The sequence below is a fragment of the Haliaeetus leucocephalus genome, unplaced genomic scaffold (assembly GCF_000737465.1).
Source record: "Haliaeetus leucocephalus isolate CR32 unplaced genomic scaffold, Haliaeetus_leucocephalus-4.0 Scaffold830, whole genome shotgun sequence".
Classification (NCBI taxonomy): domain Eukaryota; kingdom Metazoa; phylum Chordata; class Aves; order Accipitriformes; family Accipitridae; genus Haliaeetus; species Haliaeetus leucocephalus.
In genome coordinates, this window is record NW_010973266.1 from 886536 (window position 1) to 908678 (window position 22143).

Sequence of the window (22143 nt, forward strand, 5' to 3'; positions counted from 1 at the left end):
GGACTCCTCCTCCCCACCCGTGTGTCTGATGGCTTCAGACACCAGCAGCGCTTGGCAAAGGGCGTCAGCGCCTAGAAGCGCAGCATCCAACCACCTGAGAGGATGCCCTGTGCCGTGCCGTGGATACTCCCACTTTAGTTCTAGCAGGCTGCCTCGACTTGGGATGAATATTTATGTGGGAGTGCTAATTAATAACCAGCCCGTGAGCACAGCTGATGCCAATTATGCAAACATAATCCCATGCAAAGTTAAATTTGTTATTCCCTCCTTCTGCTACCCATTGCGATGCCTATCATGGTCTGACATGCAGCTGGTTTTAAGCTGTGCGATTCTTTTAAAATGTGTTATTTCCGTCACAATTGTAAAATCAACATGTAGGTTCCCAGGTTAGGTAATTTCTCCTTGCGATGTTCCTGAGGCCTTTGCAGCTCTGAAAATTCACAGACACCATCAGGAGCACGGCTGCACGCCCCAGAAATCTGCCTTTGAAGCTACCAGCGCATGGTGGATAAAAGCCAGTCATTCGTAAGCAACGGTTTTAAATGCAAACGAGAAGCCCCTGTCCAGCTGGAGCTGTTACATGACAAACGCATCTCCCCATGGACATGGTGTCAGAGTCAGCAATTAGGACATGTGAGGAGACCTGCCCTGGGCCTTGGCCCTCAGGAGCAGAGGGGACGGAACTGCCAGGCCCCCATCACCCAGGCTGACAACAGAAGGCCCACATGAAAGGAGATGGGGTCACCCTCCGGCATGATTGCCCCCCGAGAGACGGGGTTCACGTACACAGGCTGGCAGAAGAGGATGTCTGCCCCGTATGCAGTGCTGCTCATGTTCACCTTCCCTCTCCATTTGCCTATTGTTTTCCTTAAGGGTCTCAAAGAAATAAATGCAATTGCCCCTTTGTCCTGGTGATAGATATCACTCACCAGCAACAGGCAGTTAGATTAAGTTAACCACTTTTTCCCAAATACTCTACATGAGTAATTCAAGCCAGTGTTCTGATATCGCACATTTATATCAACTATTATGACTTATGTTTTACAGATAGCTTGGGGGGTGGTGGTAGCATACCTGCACAGTGATACGGCTGACTTGTTAATGTTCCTAACTCAAGGTGTTTAAACTCCACTAACATGCTTACACGTCTAAGTCAGGCTGTCATACAACACTGCAGCACCAAATCTGCATCAATCCCCGCCACTGCAGAATGATGGGAACACAGCTGATACAATACAGGAGCAAGCAAAGATTTTGTTTTTTTGACCAAGGAAAGTTCTCCCTATTTCAGTACAGATGAAAACCAAAATGCAAAGTGTAATCACTTCTCACACTATTGTAACATCTTGCTACAATATACGTTACAATCTATATTGCAATAATAAGCTGCACATTGCAAAGTACATGAAGTATTTTTAGAAGAGCAAAACACTCCTTTCAGCCACTGGTGTCATTCCCACACCCACGCTGTGGCTCCCAGGAACACCCCAACCCATTTTACTGATCCTCTTGGCAGAGTGAGGCCAGAAACTGATGCATCTCCCTTATCATTGAGGGAGGAGATGAAAGCCGAGAGCATTTCATGCTGACGTTGCTGCTAGAGGCATTGCAATGAGCAGCAGGTCAAGAGGACGATTTCTCATTCCAGTTAAGTGGTGATACAAGAGCAAGCCCCCACCAGAAGAGGTGGTCCCATACCATGCCTCTCCCTCCCAAATCCTATGCCAGTGCTAGGTCATATGACAGGAGAAGTTGGGTCATCATATTGATCCATGGGAAAACTGTTCTTTTTCACTTTCATGGAAATTTTCTGCCAAGGCAGCTCACTGGACTGGCTCACTGTGTGCGTCCATGGCCCAGTGCAGGAGAGGTGGGGTGGGCATGACATTGTGGGGAGCATGGCTGGGTGCTTTGGTAGCCTTGTGTGCTCAGCTTGGCTCCACTGTGAGGTGAAAATACACTCTCTTTACTCTGACTTTCCTGAATCCCGCAGGTTGCATGGGGTTTTTTTTAGAGTCATCATTAGATGACATTAGAAAAAAAACCTGTGGCTATCTCATTGCTTCTTCTGAAGCAGTTAAGCAACCCTTACACACTGGCAGCCACCACCTGCACCTGGAAGCCGTCGGGCATAGCCCTAGCACCACTGTCCCGCAGGACAGCAGTAGCTGCGGTTCATCATGCAGAGGTACCTCCCAGGATCACCCAGGAAACTTCTCCTCTCACATCTTCTTCCAGAATTAATCCTCATCAAAACGTGATCACTGTCAGTAGTGCATGACCATTGTTCCAGTAACCTTGCCAAACTGTCAGACATGAGGAGACAATGTCATCTGTTTTCAGTTAAACAAGGACACATGTAATATGTATTACCAAAAACTTCATTCTGCAATGTGATTCTGCTACAACTTTGGCCAAAAAAGGATTCAGTTTCAAACTGATTAAATCCCAGTTATACTTAACCAAACAGAAAATGTTTATAAGACACCCAGTAAATGTAATATGCCCATTTCCAGACAGTTAACATGCTACCCAGGACCTGGTGACATGGCAAGCCGCTCTTCTAGCAGAGCAGCCCATGGTACAGGACTGATGATCACGCTGGGTCCCAATGCTTCCCGGGAACAGGCTCTCGGACCTGAGCACTGCAGCTGCCTCACCGGCAGCTTCACTGGCTGGAACGACTGCCACTGATGGGCAGGGTTGGGACCCTTATTAGTACCCTGCAAATCACTATAATTCCACTGAAATCACTGGAACAATATTGAGAGAGATGCGGTCTTAAGCTGTTAAGCATAGAAAGGTTAAGTGGTGCAGGTCAAATCATAATTTGCTGCCCCACTCAGGCTATAAATAACCAAAAAATTTCTTTCCTAGGTGACTAAAGGCTTTTGTTTCTGAAAACTGGTTCCTTTTGGAGTGTGAGGTGTGAATTGCAGTACACAGAATTGGTAGTGTTATATGTAAAGCTACTCATGTCAAATTGCTAGATAGTTCTGGATTTATATTAAGATATATTGAAAAAATTACTAATCAGATTAGATTTTTCAATTAATAATAACTTGCAGAGTTCGTAGCAAAAATTCTAACAGAATTAAATAATCATAATAGTATATTTGAAGAGTAAAGTACATTGGATGGGAGAAATAATTGTACATAAAGATTCAAAGATTTTTCCCACACTTGTCCTATTTTGCATTCCCCTCTTTTGCTCTACCTTCAAACATATATCATACTTCCCTCATGCTCAGGATAGTGTAACTATTCAGTGCCACTGGTAAATGCCATAAAATGAAGTGTGTTGTGTCTCAGACCTACACTGCTGAGAGCAGAAACCTCACACCCAGTGCCAACAGTTTCAAAGTGCTTCCAGATGTACAGGATGCCCAAGCCCAAGCACCGTATTAGGTGTGCTGTAGCACAACAACGACGTGGTTACAGCACAGAAGAGAGCAAACTTCTTGTTTAGGACCGTAGAGAGAAACATTTTTAAGAACTAGACTGACAGACACAAAAGGAACAACTCAAAACTATGAGGTTTATTGACCCTCCAAAATGTAAAAGTAATGTTGTATAGCTTCTAATATACAACAAAATGCTTCAGTAGTCCAGGTTTAGTTGGAATAAATACTGTTGTAAATGAGGTTCAAACCACAAATGATGAAAAACACCCACATTTGCAAGAAGGAATTATTCACCTTGAATAATTTGTCTACCTTTCAGTACAGGATGACTGCTGAGATACCTTTGTGATACCAAATATGGTAATTTTTCACCACAGATGGGAATAAAAAGGAGAAGATAAAGACTAAATCAATCACCAATAAAATTAATATTTAAAAAGTCAGCTTCCTACACTTTTCATCTGATACCATCCTTTAAATCAGACATTTTCACTGATCTACCACTGCCTAACAGAGAAATCTCAGGAAAGCGCCTGTAAACATAGAGGTTCAGTGCGATACTGAAAAGATTGATCTCCTCTTTGTCTGTGGTGTTGCATTACTATAAAGAAGCTATGAAGGTCTCAACATACAATGGTCTTACAAGAGGTATTAGAGCAGGCTATTAAACCTTTCGGTAGTCATCATCAACTAAAGTTTACCTTAAATTAAAAATAAACACTTTCCAGTCTCTAACAAATCTCATTTCTTTAGTTTTTCTGAATTTTTTTTTAGTCCCCTTACGAGACAGGGGGAAGGGAGGCTGCAGTGGCCATTGCTGTTCAGCACTTCTCCTTTCTGATCAATCTACATTTAAGTAAAATTTAAATGCTCTTTACCGCACTGAAGTTTAGTCCCCATTAAGCAAAATTCAAGGCCAGTTAATCTCAGGGAATTCTCCTGGCTGAAGGGCTGTTTTCCCTGGACATGCACACACTAACACATGGTGTGCTGTTATTAGTTGGAGACCATACGAATGTAAATACATTTGTGTAGTATTTTAAGATGTTTTAAAATGCACAAATTAAACTTTAAAAAAGTTTACTAAAATTAGAAATTCTTTAGAAAGGAAGTCATTGCCATACTTACTTGTTACCATCTGCAAGGGACTTTTATCTTTCACATTCACATTTCTTAAGCTTCTGAGCCAGGGATAGCTTAACTAGGTTAGCTGTACTTCTCTAGAGAGCGTCACACTCAGACTTTACAGACACAAACAGCACAAGCCATATGTGCAAACAGAAGCCATGAGGCCAGAATAATTTGAACATACACTTTTGCAAAACACGTTATTTCATTTCCTATGCTGTTCACAGAACTGAAAGACGCTCAGCCGTGCTGTATAGGATTAGTCTGAAGCCATTGGCATCAATGAGTAATAGTTACCCTGGCCCCAGAAAAATAACTAGAATAAATAGTTGGAATTTTTATTTGGTAAATACTAAGCAGGAACTGTTTCTAAAGAGAGATTACACCTTATTAGCTGTTACAATCTGCAAGCCTCTGAGTGCCTGCAGTGCAAAACTACCAAAATTACCACCTGCAAATATTACCCCTCTATTCTAACAGCCTGTTTGTTCTCTATTTTGGGTCTGCTGAAAACATGTCCTGGCACGAGAGTGCAAGCTGGGGAGGACCCAGCTTACAGTTGCGTTTGGAAGTCTCATTTTGACCACAATTATATTTTGAATTTAGTTTTGCTGCTGGAGATCAGTAGAGTGCACAGGTAGGCACAGCTGGTTTGAGAGGCTACAGTGCAGCTGAGCCTTCACCAAGATCTCTTCTGGAAGAGGGCAAAAATGCAGGGATTCCCCTTAGAAACCTGGTGAGGACAAAGTTCATTCACTGGCACTGGGTTTAGCTTGTTAGGACAATTTAACTTCAAAGTTGTAGTAACTCAACAAAATGGAAAGGTTTATATTAGAGCTGGTTATTTTGAAAGCCTGAGCTGTTCACATCAGCAGATGCCCTGCATCTCCCTTGGCAAAATCTGACAAAAGAGGATGATGCTGAAGACCAAAATAAACTCCAATTTGCTTGAAGAAAATTTGGTGGCTGTACAGTTCCTTTTTGCATAATGCTCTGTCTTCCTACCACACCTGTTACTTTAAAGGCCATCTAATATTTTTCCAAATGTATAAAGTGAGACATCAACAAATGTGTTCCTGTCTGTCCAATAAAGAAAAAAAAAGTAGTTTAAATTTGAAAGGAGAATAATGGATTAGTACTAACTCACCTTTTTATAACAATTTTTGTCTGACTATGTATGGAAGTATTTTCCATAAGCTAAGCCCGCATAGATATACTTGACTTGCAAATGAAAAACTGTACCTATCAGAGATAAATAACCTCAAAAAATTACTTAATGTTAAAGGGCTTCACATCATTGCAAAGCTAAACATGAATGAGTACAACTTGTCTTTCTCCGTTCTGACTAAACAAAAAAAGTAGTATTTTTCTAGGCATGAAATCATAATTTTCTCAAAGGTTACTTTCCCCCTTGATTAAAATGACTAAATAATGCATCGTACATGAATCACGGAGCTTTTAAAATCCTGATGTGAATCCATTAACAATTCAGGGCTGGATGTCTGCCACAGCCGTTACATGAAGGTGCAATCCCATTGCTCTGCTGGATGGATGGACCCGCTCACATCAGGATATTCTGTGTTTCTCTCTATCTCGTTGCAACCCCAGTGAGGCTCAATGACTGTACGTTATTGATGACCTCTATCTTAAAAAGGGAAAAAAGCACTGGTTTTCAGTAATAGTTTAAGTGTTTTGAGAACTGCCTCCTTTTCATAGAGAGGAGAGCTTTTATCATACAACATGGCACCAGCCTTTCCCCCCTGAAATGGCAGGGCCCTCCCCTACAAGGTGCCAGGAGCCAACAGCTCCCACTGAAATCAATTACAGTCAAGTCAATGGAGCTGAGAGTACTTAAAGTCATTCAGGAAGCACTCAGGGCTTGGTAAAACGATGGCATCATGTAATTTAATTAGTACAGTTAGATAATCTGATTCTTTCAAGCAGGAGTTAAAAAAAAGTTTGATTTTCAAAGGCAATTTAGAAAACAGAACATCAAACCACTCTATTCCTTATAATTAAGAACATATTTATTTTATAGTTTCTACATTAGAGGCCATTAATGTGGACTTTTATGTAATGCAGCAAGTTTATTTAGGATGTACATTAGCCATCCTTTCATTCTGATGTATTAAATCAATGCATCTAGTAATGTATGTTTAGAGAAGAAAGTACTTCCACTGCAGGATATTTGAAAAGTATCAATAGATCAGTTGGTTATAAATTATTTTAATATCCTCTTCATAAAAATAAAATAATCTATGAGGGAAAAAAACCACACCCTGAAGTCTGAGAGAATGGGTGGTTAAATAAAGGGTACATAGCACTCCACTGAATAATGGAGCAGTGCACAGTGTCTCAGCTGCTGTCAGTCACTTTGGTTCATTAGGACACAGACGATGCTGTACCAGCTCTGTGGTGGGTAGGTTCTGCAGAGTATTCACTGAAGCATGGCTATGCTGCCATACTTTGACTTGGGGCCAGTCTACAAGCTGATTGTGCATTTTTAAATTTTTTTGAGTATTTGGATAATAGTCAAGGGATAACAACTTAGAAGAGACATGGATGAGTTTATACTGAGACACTGAATGCTACAAGAAAGCATGGCAATCACAAAAAGATGGTAACTTCAAATAAATACTGAGCCAAGACCCAAAATACGCATCACAAGAGTATGGGTGTTACATTTGTTCCCATGTCCTTGGGAAAGGCAGCAGCAGCTAAGGGATACAGTCCTGCAAATCAGCTGTGCACTCACAAGACTGTGTGAATTGTAAGGCAAGTGTCTGAGATGGCAGTGGAGAAGAAATCATCTAAAACCCAGAAAGTGTTGGTGGCCTGCCAGGCTCTCATGCAAAGACTTCCCTCTTGGAGGCAGCTCCCTCTGGCAGGGAGTTCTCCCCTTTTCCAAGCAACATGATCCATTTTAACCTCTCTAACAAGTTTCCAGACACACTGGAGGAATACTCCAAAGCTGTAAGCATGTAGCTATTGCCTTTGAGACTCAAACTGTTGCACCTGAGACTCAAATGGTTCGATTAGGTAACTGAAGCCTGATCAGCACACACAAAGACCCAGTGAGGATCAGATGAGCAATGATGGGTGAGGAACCCCAGTGACCTGCTGAGGTGGGGAGTGTGCTGGGTCGCTGCTCACGGGGCCACCCAAGGAGGAGCACCAGCACCTGCCCTGGGAGAAAGCCACTGAGGTGGATCACGGAGAGAAGCTCCTTCCTGAACACCTTGCAGAGTGAAGGGGGTCATTGCCTACAAGGTATAGGACTCACTATGGGATGCAGAAGAAAGAGCATTTGGGGCTTGTGTAAAGCTCATTATGGGATGTTTACAGGAACTAGCAAAGGCAGGGAAAAGGAGGGACCAAGGTGGATCAGCAAGGAACAAATGGTGGGGAAATAGAGGCATGTGCCAAGAAACATAACTGGTTTGTAGCTTTCCCCTAACCAGCTAGTAACCCAAGGCCTCTTCCTGATATCTGAAATGTGAACAATATCAGTAGGTACTAACGTGGATAAAAAAGTTCCTTACAACACATCCTAATAGTTTTTAAAAACATTTTGACATCTCTACTGGTAAATGTAAAACAGATTCGAAGCAAGTTCCAGAAGTTTGATTCATCTGAGTCCAGCACTGAACTTTCATTTACTTACTATCAATAACGTGTTAGTAAAAACATAGATGCAGATAGCAACACATACCAGTCTACGAATTTCTCTCTCACACTCCCTCTTAATTCTGCTGATTTCCTCTTGATGCAGGTGATACACACTCCTTATCTCCGCTGCTTTAATTTTGTCAGCCTGGATGACCATAGTTAAAGCCTCTTCCACTTGTTTCTTAGCCCCCTTCAGCTCTGAAATTTCTTGCTGCATTTTTATTTTCTCAACTTCAAACCCCTTCTTGGCCTCCTCTTTCGCCTCTGTGAGCAGCACCGTTTTCACCTTGTCAGGAGCCCCATCGCGTACAGCATTGAGAAGGGTCTGTAGTCTCTGGATTTCATTATCTTTAATTTTTATTACTCTAAGTAGTTCAGCTTCGTGCTGTCTCAAAAGTGCTTCTCGAACAGCTTGGAGCTCCTTCATTTTCTCTTCATGAAGTTTGACTTTGAGCTCTGTTACCACCACTGTACTTTTATGCTGTTCGTGCTCTTTGATCTGCTTAACTTCCTGATTTTTCTCTCTTTCCAACTTGCTGACCTACAAGGAAAGCCAAAAAAAGTATTTTTGATCAACAGACTGATTAATACAAATTATGATATTATTTAAAAATGGTACAGATCACTTTACAATATTAGACCTTAACGTTGTATGTCTGTACCTTAGAGTGAAAGGCCAGTCAAGTAGTACTACCTCACGCAGAACTACATATTTGGCATTTTGTCATTCTTTGTGATCAAATACTTTATTACATATTAAACACCGCTTTCTTAAAGAGGTTCTGGGTAAAACTAGGGTCACTGAGCTCTGCCGCACAGTCTTCACGCTGTAGCCTTACAAAAGAGAAATTTCCTCTCTTGAAAAATTTTGTGTGAAGAAAATACACATTACAAACCCCTGTAAAACATTTTCATAGGGAAAAGATTTTTTTACAATTTATGGCAAATACTTTCAATGTACTGTCACAGCTGTCATTGGACTTGAGGTTTGGCAGGTACCTGTGGGGATCTTTAGTGACACAGCTAATCTAGCAACACAGTCAGGAGTACTCGGGGTTGTAAAAGCGATTCTAAATCTACCACAAATACTCTGGGAAAAACTCTGCCTTAGCCCTGACAGACCCATCCTCTCCAGAAGCACTAACGAGCGTTCACCTTGTTGTTGATATAGCTACTGTAGTTCCACATAATCAAAATCGACAGTGGCAATGTCTAAAACCCTTAAGATACAACCTGTCCTCTGGGTGGCTATGCCTGTGCACCACTGCACTGAGTTAGGCACTGATGTCCAGTTTCCCATCTATGATTGTCCATTGCACTAGGGACTAGGCAGCCCTGCTTGGGAGGTTACATGTGCACACACACACCAGAAGAGCCGGCAGAGTTGGCAGGCAGTCATCAGTGATTTTTTGGGCTACAAATGAGAATCACGTGTCTTAGGGGAAAATACAACCCACCTCAGCTCTTTATTGAAGTGGTTCCTGCATAACGGCGGGTATTGCACTAGAAGATATTCTCACCATGTATTTGCAGTAGCATTTGCAGTGTTTGCATAGCTGACCCTCTCCTTTGGGCAGGTTTATTCAGAGGCAGGGAGTGCATATCAGTTTGTTGTCTTTTCTGCCCTACAGTGTTTATCAGACCAGCCTGTACACACATTTAAATGCTAAAATTAAGAAGTGGGTATTTGCTACATTGTATTTAATTACTGAAATGTTTATTGGGAAAAATGTTCCAGTCAATTCAGTTCACTAAAGATACATTTTTCTTCCTCAGTTGACACAATAAGGTTTCCTTGCTAAGAATATGCCTAAGCCTGCCTCACAAATGATTGCACTGCAGAACCAAACTGTGCAAGTGTAAAGAAAAAACTGTGATATTACAGAAGACTTTGAGAATTCTTCTAAGGAAAAAGTAATTTGTGAAAACAAGAAAAAGAACCCTGACAAATTTGTAGAAAAGACCTTTCTTTCACTGGAATCCAGCATAAGCAGAAATATCTGCATATTTAGAAAAAGGGAAACAAATGTATCACCATCATTTTGCAAATTACTGATATTGAGGATAAAAGTCTAGGCACCAATGCTGATTTTAGCATCATATTCTATTTTTATAATTAAATAATAATCCCTTGCAATCTTATGGACTCTTTAATTTGCTCAGTTCAGTGCCCTAAAAAGCACGAGTTAACACAATATAAATAAGTATCATAAATTTATGCAAGAAGCACAAAATTTCTTGGTAAACTAACCATCCATATCCAAATGCTACAGGAAGTGTAGGCTCAGAAACTAGGCTAGCGTGTGTGTAATAGGTTCTGCAAACAGACTAATGTTTAAGATAATACACATTTAGGAATTAAGCAGTATCTTGTGGAGTAAGTCTGGGTCTTGACTTTATTCTTCATCTAGATATCTGCAGAAGCTCTCACACCACGTCCCTCAAAGAATACATGAGAAATCAGATGCTAAGCCATTATTTTTGCAAGCTCAGGCACACAGATCCAAACTGCACTGTGCGCACATGCATATGCAAGACATAAAAAGCTCTGTGCAAGCTACTGTGAAGCCCCAAACAATTGCGTTTTATCAGATGCTTTTTAAGCAATTAATTATTCAGTACAAATAACTAACTGTATCTGACCACAGAAGGGTCAAATGACATTTCAATTTAAAACCATACCATAAACTCAAAAGAAGCCATGATGAGAAGTGGCTGGGGAGGACAGGGAGAAGGAAAACAGGGTCCTCAGTCTTAAAACTGCAAATGCTGGTTCACAACAAAAGGATTAATAGATATTCTATTTATACATATATATAGATACACACACACCCCACCATCCCCTTAGAAGCTTCCTTAAAAATTGTATTCATAGTATACAATGCCTAATAATGATGCAAATTAACGAAAAAATGCAGAATATCATTCTGCCCCTTCATGGTAATGCATGTCTCTTAACATTCTGGAACCAAAGAAAGCCCCAAAGTTTATCAGTAGAAACTAGTTTGGGGGATTAGGGAAAAGCAAATAAATTTTTTATGCCCTCACTCAGAAGTGGTCTGAAGGCTATGGCTGAAAGCTCTTAAAGCTGAGGCTCAAGCTGCATCAGCTGCCACTCCTTCAAAGGCTCAGGGTGAAACTGTGGCTCCTTAAACTTTGGCAATCAGAGCAGGAGGCAGAGCTGAGGCCTATTACCATACATCTGGAGATTGTAAGCAGCCAGTCTGAAGGATTTTGAGCATAAAATCCAAATGAAATTAGTGTAAATGTGAAAGAGAAGAATCAGCAAAGAGAATTTCTGAATAACACAAAATTGCATTCAAAACGCTCAATGTAGCCATCCTCATAAATAGGTAAATATTTACTAGAAAAAGTTGTAGCGGAAGAAAGAGAGGATGTGGACAGCTTTCAGCCCACCGCTATGATTATGCCATCTGTTTTGAGCAGGTGTTTGTTTTTCCAGATCTTTTGCTGGCATTTAGCTATGTGATTTTTCAACTTCATTTCTTCATGGATGGCAGGAGCAAGCGTGCTGCCCACGGCTGAGTCCTGCCTGCCCAGGGACTGGCCATCCTCACTGCTCAGCTTTCCCACCAAGAGCCACACCACCAAAGCACCCTCGCTTCCAGAGTTCTTTTGTATCATACGCACGTTATATATACAAGGAGAACAGTTTAAAAATCTGCAATAAAGGGGTTGCCTCTTGTTTCCCACAGAAGGCTAGCTCCAGGTGCACGCACTCTGATTTATTGTCGAAGTCGTGTACAAGTCAGCTACAAGTGGGGCAAAGAGTGGTTAGCGGTCAGAAACAACAGACTATCTTTATTTAAATCAATAGGGGAAAGAAAGGAAAAGATGCACACCTTACTCTTTTCTTGCTGGAGCTCTATTTGGATGTCGGTGAGCTTGGCCCTGAGCTCTTCATTGGCAGCCTGCAAGGCAGCCAAGGCGTCCGGCTTCTCCCCCCTAGCTCGGCTGCTGGTGCCCTTCTTGGACATGATGAGGCCGCGCGGCAGAGAGGGGAGTCCAGCCCGGAGGCCCTCGTCCCAGTGCTCGCTCGAGGCTTCTCGTCCTTGCCTCCGTCCCACTACATTTTCTTACTTGCCTGGAAGGAGGGAAATCACATAACCACTGTCAGAGTGCTGGAGGTGGGTAGGTGATGAGATACCCACCACGCGCACGGTGAGACACAAGACATTTCTAGGAAGCACAAGGTACATGTCAGCCAGCTAAAGTGGCTCTTCCCTGGATTAAGTAAGGGCTGGACAGAGCTCAGGTGCAATAATATTTTGTATTACACCTGTATACAGCAAAAGATTTAAATCACAAACTATAAATGTTTTCTGTCACTTCATTTGCACTGGAATTCACACAGTGCAGAGGATGTGGGTGTTCGGGAGGGATGTCCCAGCACTGTCCCCTGGCACTGTCATGGCTTGGAGACACCAACAGCTGGGAAAACTATTTTCAGTACAGGCAGAATACTTTTATGTTCTTTAAAAAAAGTCTGGTTTCCTACAAATACTTTTCAGATATTCACAATGCAAATAATAAAATTTAAAAAAAAAAAAGTAGTAAGAAGCTGCAGAAGCAAGCAGAGATTACCCAACATCAAAAGCTTTCTATACAGGAGTGTATGGTGTACCATCAAAACAGCAATTAAGATCTATATAGGTTTATCTAAGTGTGGTAACAATGTAGGAGTTTTACTCACACTAAGAGGTTTTGAGTCAAATCTAAGCAAACAAAACTGAGTCAAGCAAATTTATTCTATTAAACAGTGGAGAACCGGGCAAAAGTGGACCCAACTTCACAGAATTCATATAGTCTGCACTCTATGTCTATCCATTAATCCCAACACATTCATAAACTATACAACATACACAATTTATAGTGATAACTTCAGATTTGTCAGCAAAACATGTAATACTAAGTGCAGTGCTAAAAGCTACATACATTTGTTGATTTTTATTTCAAGATTCTCTAACAGAGACTTTGCCCAAGAATAAACAGCAGCATTCTGGAATGGGTAAGCATTATTAAAGTCTGTAGAGACTGTGCCAAATTTAGAATGTCATATTATCAATGACAGTCAAAGGTCCTTTACAATCAATACTATTAAGGAAAGAGTATAGGAGTTATTGAAAACTCATATCCTTGCAAAAAACATACTCTAGCTTAGTATAACTGTCAGGCATAGGGAGCCTAAGAGCAAGACACAAACTCACTCCAAAGAATTTGCAAATCTGAGACAAAGACAGATAAAGGTAGGGAGAAAGATGGTATTTTTTTACCTGTTAATGTCATTTTTGTGCTGCATCCATCCTATGGTTCAGAAAAATGTCAGAGTTCTATGTAAAAATAAATAATTCACCTATTCATCAAATCAAATTAAATCAAATCCCTGCAATCTGGGAGTTGTCTGCACAGAGGTGAACTTGACTGACAGTGTCACAGTTTGTCCTTACTTCATTTGATTAATTTCTTAAAACTGTTGATGCAGACAGACAGTCCATTAATATTATGCACTTGATCACTCTGTGCTGAACAAGTCCACAGGAGGGCATTCAGGTTGCTGTCAGTTCTTTCTCAGATTGGTATTTAACTCAGTGCTCATCAATAGCATGAACAGGTTTAATCTAATAGAAACCTGAGGACAGCAAGAAATTCTGGGCAAAACACTGTGTCCTGAAGGCTTTGTTTAGCTCTGGAGCAGTGGAACGTAGGTACTGTCTGCTCTATTCCCTAAATATGGATGTTTCCCTGATGTTTCTTTCACACTTTGTATACTTTCTGAAGGATCTTCTAACAACATTACTTGTCAAAGCACTGTGGAAGGAGAATCCCCACGATGCTGCACAAGCTCCTTGAGAATTATCCCATGCAATTTTTCAACCTGTGGATACAGACTATGGCTGTGAAAACCCAGTTCATTCCTATTTAAAAGATAAACAGCAACACACACAAAGAAACAGTTGCCTTCGCTTCTCTAGACAAAGCTGACTCGCTATCAAAGTTTATTTTAAAATTGCCTATGAAAAAAAATAATGGGAGCAAAATCATGAATGAAATGCCTAGAGCAGCAGCTAACAAGCTCACGCAAAAGATACATGCTCATGGTAATGCAAAGTGGGGAAACACCATCAGCAAAGAGAAGGATCCAAGTAATATTCAGAGAACTGGATGATTCTAAAAACTGCAGTAACAGAGGAGGTATGAAATCCAGCGGTATAAAGGCTCTGTCTTTCACCAAAGTTCTCACACAAGACTTAGGCCAACTTCTGACGAGGGCCGAGGACAACATGGTTTTGTTGTTTCAAAGCAAACAGCAGAACAGATTGGGAATTTTACAACAACATGTAAATTTACAGAAGAATGTAAAATCTAATGAAAAAATGTCTTACTGGAAAACTTTGACTTGCCTAGATAAAACTATATCCTGAAGAGATTACATGTATTTCTCAGTTCAAAAACTTACTGGGATTCATTTTTAACTGTCACTACATTTCTAGTTTGAAGTAAATCCTTGTTTTAAAGATCTGTTTAAGTTATGCTATAAAAATACACAAAAAAAGCTCAAATTTGGGAAAATATTTCCAACCTTGTTCATACCAACCTTATTAATGTGGCTAACAATCTTTTTGGACGATGACCTTCAATGCATTGGTTTATTCATCATGACTCACAGACAAAACCACAACAGAGCAGTGCTACTCCCTGTCCAAGCACAAGTAAAGAGGCTTAACAGTTCAGGGCAGCTGTAATAATAAAATAACAATATATGATGATAGTAAAACAACAATATAATAATAATAATAGTAAAATACAAGTGTAATAATAATAATAATAGAACAGCCTGATTTGAATTCTAAGAGCAAAAACCTGCATCCATTAGGGAGAAAAGAGCAGAGGGAGGCAGCTGCCTAGGGGGATATAAAAATGGGATATGAAGCTAGGAGAGGGCTGAGAGCATCTGGGACAAGTGGCTGGAGTTTGGGAGTAACCAAGCAAAGCTGCTGAGAGCTGGGGAAATCAAGTAGGACAAGCAATCACTACAAATCTACACTGGATCAGGGTAAGAGTGGGGAGGCTGAGACTTGGGGAAAAAAAAAAAAATTCCGGATATTAGTTGACCAAACCAAGGTAGTACAAACAGTCTTAATTCTGTTGTTTCTCAGTCTGATGCTTGACTTTGTAGCCTTGAAGCTACAAATGTGTTTGGTTCATCAAAAAAAAATAGAAATAAATAAAACTTTACAGATATTGCCTGAAAAAAATATAAACAGGAGCAGATGTTCTTTGAATTTAAGATTCTTGCTTCTTTGTGTAAGAAGATGCAATACATCAGTGATCTATCACGGAGGTCTTAAAAACCCATCTTTCTTTAGAAATAAAAAAATGGGGCAGTCTGTAGCCACAGGCACTGAATTCGACCTACTGCAACGAATGAAGCATTTGTGCACATTACAATTATTTTCTGAAACGACATGTTATAACGATGCATGCAGTAGGTGGAGCCAGGTTATTTCACAACCTGAGGAAAGGAGAAGCAGCATTAATACAAGCTTTTAACTGCTTACATTTGAATGCCAGACAAATAATAATTTAAATTATACAGGGATTTGTGGGAATAATTTCAATCAGAAGGATTATTTTTGACAGACAAGGGCTACAAGAATTTTTGTTTGTTTGCTTACAGAAAATAAAACTAAGGAACTGATACAAGTAAACCAAAAAGCAAAAATGTTATTAGAGGTAAGCTAGGAGAAGTGCAAGCCCAGCAGCTGATTTTCTGGGAGACAGTGCATGGTGATAGTGCAGAGTAGTCAGATACCCTGCGCACACACTCCCCAGGCATCCCTGTGAATCCAAGCAGCAGATCATCAACCATTTTGCTACCATGTGCTGGTATTGTCTCAGAGAACCCCTTCAGGAGCATCACGCAGAGGAGCACACCATCCTGGCACCTTCCCTGCAGAGCTAGGGACCTATGGTTGCTAAGCACAGTTCACTTCGTGGGAATTCTGTCTGAGGTCGATCTGTAGCACTATGTGTCCTCATACTTTCAGTATTTAAGCTTTTGTTTAAAATGTTACCAAGGTTTAATTGTATGAGTCGACACATTTCATGCCAAGCATCTGCCTAAATTTGAGTTTTCTCTACTAAAAAAATAAAATTTAAAATTGGTTAGCTTATTTCAAGAAAGATGGGCTTGTATTGCCATGTTTGCTCTATGTGAGTCCACAAAACCTTTAAAGATCTGAAATATCAGCAAGCTGTTCCCTGTTACCCCATAAAAGCAACCCAAGTGTGGTAAACTGAATGCCTGCCAGAGGCTGCAGTTGCCCACCCTAAGCCAAGCTTTGCTAAGGCTTCACTAGCCAAAGTCACTGTTTGTATCTGGCACCCATCCTCTCCAGACACCAGTTCCAGGAGACTTTCTCCTCTGCACGCTCAGCTGTGGATCACATCTACACACCCCATGGTAAGTTTGAGGTGACAAAAGAAAGGGGAGGTCACTGACATTCAGATCCCACAGGCCCCCATCAGCACAGTGTGGGAAAGGGGCTGATGTTGGAAATGTCTTCCATGCTGGAATGCTGAAGCCTTAATGAGATTTTCCCAGAGAAAAATCAGCTCCCTTGCCAGTACTTAAAGTAACAAGCCTGCTTCAAGAAGAACTACGCAGAAATTAACTGAGGACTCTTCCAATTAAATCTTTAAGGATGAAAAGGGACATAATGATAAAGCTTGAATGTAGTCAAGAGTAACATCCAAGGATTAAGAGATCCAGATAATAGGAATTTGATCAGCCTTGGTAATGGTCTATCTGCACAAATGAACTAATAGCAGCGAGACCTGCAGAACAATGGAAAACTGTTCTGCACACCACGCTTCTCAGCACAAAAACCTGTGGGGTAGGCAGGGAAGGTTTCTCAGAGGAAGACCTGCAAGAAAGGAGTACGTTTCCCCTTCCTCATGATAAAAAAAGGGCTACGTTCATTGTACATTTGTTCATACAGAGTGGGAAGGAGCCTGCCGAGGCAGTGGTTGTGGTAGCCTTCCCACATGCATTTAGAAACCAGTGGGGATGGAAACGCTGGTCAAGAAGTGTCAGTGCCCATCCGTGATGCTACAGGTGGGTTTGTTCCTGGACACACCAAAGCTCAGGCACTGCTGGCAGCTGCCCCAGCTAGCAGAGATGCCCTGCATGTCTCTCCTGAAGTGGAAAAGGCACATGCTCGAGAATGACAGTAAAGGAGGTGCCCTTGCTGGCACCCCTGTGGAGGCCCAGGAGGCTCCCGCTTCCCCTCCCAGCAAGAGCGGGACCAAACGCTTCTGTGCTTACAGACCCGACCCGGTCCTCCCCAGGGCAGGAAAGGAAAGTCAGCCTAGGACTGAGGAGCTTCAGTGCTACCAAATGCTCACTTCAGTGCTTTAACTGTAATTTTACTTTATTCTATGCAAATTAACAAATGATCAGTAACAATACAAAGATCTTTAGATAATCTGTATTCATGAAACTCCATTGGTTTCAAAGACATTATGAAAACTTAAACTAATGAAGCCTACAGGCTCTTGAACTTCTAAGTATGAAAAGATTAAAATGCAGTGTGAGCAATATGTATTATTATGGAGCAGGTTGATTTATCTCTGGTAAACCAAGAAATATAATCAGAATTGCTGTTCACCTGCAAGGACATCGATTTTGATGGCAAAACCAGCAAAAAGCAACCATTACTAGTATTTACAACAGCAACTTCACGTCAGAGAATAAAAGCTTCAATAAACTCATTACATACACCATTCACTTATCACTGTTTTTGCCACACTGAAGCAAGCTGCAGGAAGCATAAACAAAAGAAAAGCAGGTAGCAGACGGGTACTCACTCACTTGCGGTCTAACACGCGACTTGTGATTTACTCCCCAGGAGCAGACCATTTCTGGTGAGAGAATTCCTCTGCTGCTCTGCCTTTCCTCAGGAGGTCTCAGCCCTCTGCACTGAACACTTTGCCTCCTGTCCTCCTGCCCAGCTCCTATCAGGCAGCACTAGTTTCTGGTCTGAGGGTAAGACACCAGTGCAGGAAGCAGCAGGATGGGTGCAAGGGAACATGGGGGTGCAGAAGCCCTTTCTCCCCCGGCATTTCTGCATGACCCAGAGGGCTGCGGCTTCCTCATCCTTAAGTGGCACATCTCTCTCGGAGCTGGGCATCACTGAGAATGAAAATACTGCCAAGAGTGGGCACAAACCAGAAAGAAGGAAATCCCAGCTCCCTTCTCCCACCTGCAGACATGCTACCAGCTGCAGGTATACACCACACAGACATGGGCTACAGCAGACCGCATGGGAAAACAACGGCAGAATCGTTTTGAGCCAGGGCTCCCAAGCAAAATTTCTCAAACAGCCAGGTTGCTGTACAGACTGAAGGGGCAAACCTGAAAGCAATAGTTTTATTTTCAAGAACTGGTGATACACACACAGAGGCCCCCTCCTGTATTCATCATCCTGCAGACCAGAAAGGGATTTACACAGTTCAGAGCCATCGGTCCATTTGGTGTATGCTGGGTTGTTATTCCCAGGGATAATAATGGGAAATCAGACTGGACAGAGTAAGGCAGCTTTCTAGTGATGACCATGAGCTTCTGCATACGCAATGGGACAAGCCCCATTGTTGGGAACTATGAAAGTAGTTATTTGTATTAATAAAAGTGCCAGTCTTGTAATACAGAGACAGCGGTGTCTGCTGGTGCATGCCTGCGTGCAGAAAAGCCATCTGGGGACTGGTGGACAAATGCCAGTCTTAAAAGAATATTTCTCCCAAATACTGGGAGAAAAACTTGCCACAAAAACGTTTCCAAGCCAACATCACTGTGCTGATACAGAACACTGCACAGAGATGGTTTATCATGCTGGCGAGGGAATGCAAACCTACCATGCCCAGGTTGCTCAGTGGTCTGCTTTGCCAGCTAGCTAACATGCAGTAAGCCCAGGAAGCTAACGCCAAGGTGCCAAAACTGAGCATAGACCCTCAAAACGTCCAGCCCTTACAGCTAATAGACCAACTCAGTGGGACACCACCACTGTAGTGCTGGGCAGCAGTGGGCAGAGAAGCCACTTCCTGTAAAACCAGTTACATTGCCATTGTATTTTTACCTTTTTTTTTTTTTCAGTGAGTTATGTAGAGGGTGGCATCTATAAGACACATCATCTTAATAGAACAGAAAGGTCTTCATATTTTTGATTCTGGGAGAATATATTATGCATATGATTCCTGGCATGTTTGATATTGAAAATAGCATTAATAATGCATCATAAGCTGTCTTTAGCAGGGCTCATCATTCTTTTTGCCTCCTGACTTGCAATTCAGACATCAAGGCTAATTGGAAAATGTGTTTTCTAGATAGTAGTTTCTGAAATCAATGTTTCACTGCACTTAAATGAATAAATCCCTACCCAGCGTACCAATATTTTAAGCAAACCATAGCTTAAGCAAAACACTATTCTTACAAATACTGAAAATTTCAAGTGCATGATACAGCCTTGTGAACACTGTTGTTTTCTATTTTTGAAAAACTGTTACAATTAATTAGTTTAGACAAACCTTTTTGAGTCTCTGATACATCTCAAATTATTATAATAGCAAGAAAATGTAATATTGTCTATGCCTGAGTTCCCACTTCCTCATATGGGGAAGCTCTTCTGACTAATGTCAATTTTTCATTTAGGATTTCAACAGTCTATAGATCTATATACAAGAAAATGAGTTTTCCTCTGAAAAGGTATTTCATGCTAAGCCAAAGTGCTCTGCCAATGTAATCACATCATGTGCTGGTTTTGTGTTTTGTTTTTTTTTCTGTACAAACATTTGCCACAAATAGTATGCTACTCAGTTGCAATGTGAGAAGAAAATCTGTTGGAAGTTACATAGAAAAATACAGTAAGCAGGTAGCAAGTCTTGAAAGTACTGAGATCAAGAAATAATTGCCAAGACATTTATTGTCATGTACATATGGTTATGTTGCATATTTCCTGTACACATCCCATGAGGATTTTTCTCTCTGTGCTGTTTACATAACGATTGAGACTAGTCTGACGAAACACTTTTTTTTTTTTTTTTAAAATATAACCAAATGTGGGTAATTCAACCCAAACTTCCAAAGTAGCATATCTGCCTTGACCATGCTTTTGCTGAGAAAATTTCAGGTTCAGAACAAAACTTCTCATCAAAACTAGCAGAAGACACCAGCATAAGCAAAGCCTGGGTACACATGACACTCATTCAGGATGTGAGAGACTTGCATTCAGGACCCTGCTTTTAATCCAGTGCCATGCTCACTGGAAAATAGCGTCCTGTCTTGAAGATTTCCACTCTAAATAGAACTACCACGCACTACCATATGCTAGCAAATCCTTCGTGGGCTACCCATATTGCAGAGTTAATGTATTCCTTTACCAACAGTTGGCTGGTTTAGAGCAAATCTCAGCTTCCATAAGGCAAAACAACAACCAACCAACCAACGTTTCCCAGTGTGAAATAACTTCTGAAACTTATCTTTGATGAAATAATATCTGATTTAAATTAAAAATAATAAACAGTCCCTCCCCCAAACCCCAACATACAGTAATGAGTCTCTGCAGATGGAAGTCTAGCCAAAGTTTTGTTTAGGATTAGATCAATTCCAACAGCTTTAACAGACACATGTCAAATCCTGACTGACCTGAATTTTTCCTCAAAGATTAATCCTTCAACCATAGTTAGCTTTAACTCATTGATGGGTGGACCATGTTTACAAAACCCATGCAAAATCCTGCACCTTATAAGCTGTACATATGTAGTTTACATATATTCCTATACGCAGACTTACCACGTGTAGTTACCTGTGTGTGTGTAGTTACCTGTTTGCATCACACACATACATTTGGATACATATCTAAATCCCATCCACTGATTTTTCATCAGAAGTTTTACACAGTTTTTTGTTTTTTGTTTGGTTTTTTTTTTTAATGCAAAACATAGCTGGGTGTCAATTATGTGAAGAGTTAATGGTTTATAGTAAAACAGAAGAGATTAATAGAATTTCAGTACTGGAAGACATAATTGCTGCTAAACCTCAACATGTATATTTTAAAGCACGCCACCTGTTTAACTTTTAAATCTCTTACAGCTAAATTGCAGAAAGTGAAATAATTAATTAGAAACAGTGGCTATTACATAGGAAACCAATTTTTCTTTTTTCTCAGATACTTCACAACACTTAAGGTACAAAAATCCATTGCAGTTATTGCAATAATGTTACAAGAGTACACCTATCCAAATTCTCAGTTAAACTGGAGTAACTCAGAATAATTCCACTGATTTGTGGAGGATTATTAGTGAGGAATGCATTTCAGACTTAATTCCATCAGTTTAATATTGTGTCATTCCATTATCTTGATCACAAACAAACTGTTTGAGTAATGCCATCCATTTTCCCAAGAAATTCATGCCTGTATAATTAACTACAATCAACTGTAACACAGATGGCATCGTATGATCCAAAAGCACTTTATAGAAACATTTTAAGCATGTTATTAACATCCCTAAATAACTACTTAACACTACCTCTCCAACCCTCTTCTGCATGAACACGCAACACAGCTGGATTTGAGTGGAAAAGGCAGTATTTAACTGCAACACTGTTACAAAAGATTTTCAATTCTTGGATTTATTCAATTTATAAATTAGCAAGAAAATAACAGACTCTACTGTGGCAACAAAAACATTGCATTTTAGATTGCAGAATTAAGACTAATTTCCAGAATGACTCATCCTCATCAAACTCAGCTTTGAAGAACTGGGCAGTGTGGAAGGACACTAATGGGAGGAGGAATCTTTCTTTAGGCTGACCATGGTTATCAAAAAAAAGATATTTCTATTTGACAGTTTGTTTTATTTCTCA

The 22143-nt window shown here is 40.8% G+C and overlaps 1 protein-coding gene across 1 annotated transcript in view; it reads right to left on the reverse strand.

Moving 5' to 3' along the window:
• Window positions 1–12199, reverse strand: part of JAKMIP3 (Janus kinase and microtubule interacting protein 3) — a 35384-nt gene extending 23185 nt beyond the window's left edge. The window contains exons 1-2 of the mRNA XM_010581942.1: window positions 12065–12199; window positions 8245–8742 (exon numbers count right to left, since the gene is read on the reverse strand). Of these exons, the coding sequence (XP_010580244.1) occupies window positions 8245–8742; window positions 12065–12199 (633 nt within the window). The remainder of the gene's footprint in view (window positions 1–8244; window positions 8743–12064) is intronic.
• Window positions 12200–22143: the final 9944 nt, after the last annotated feature.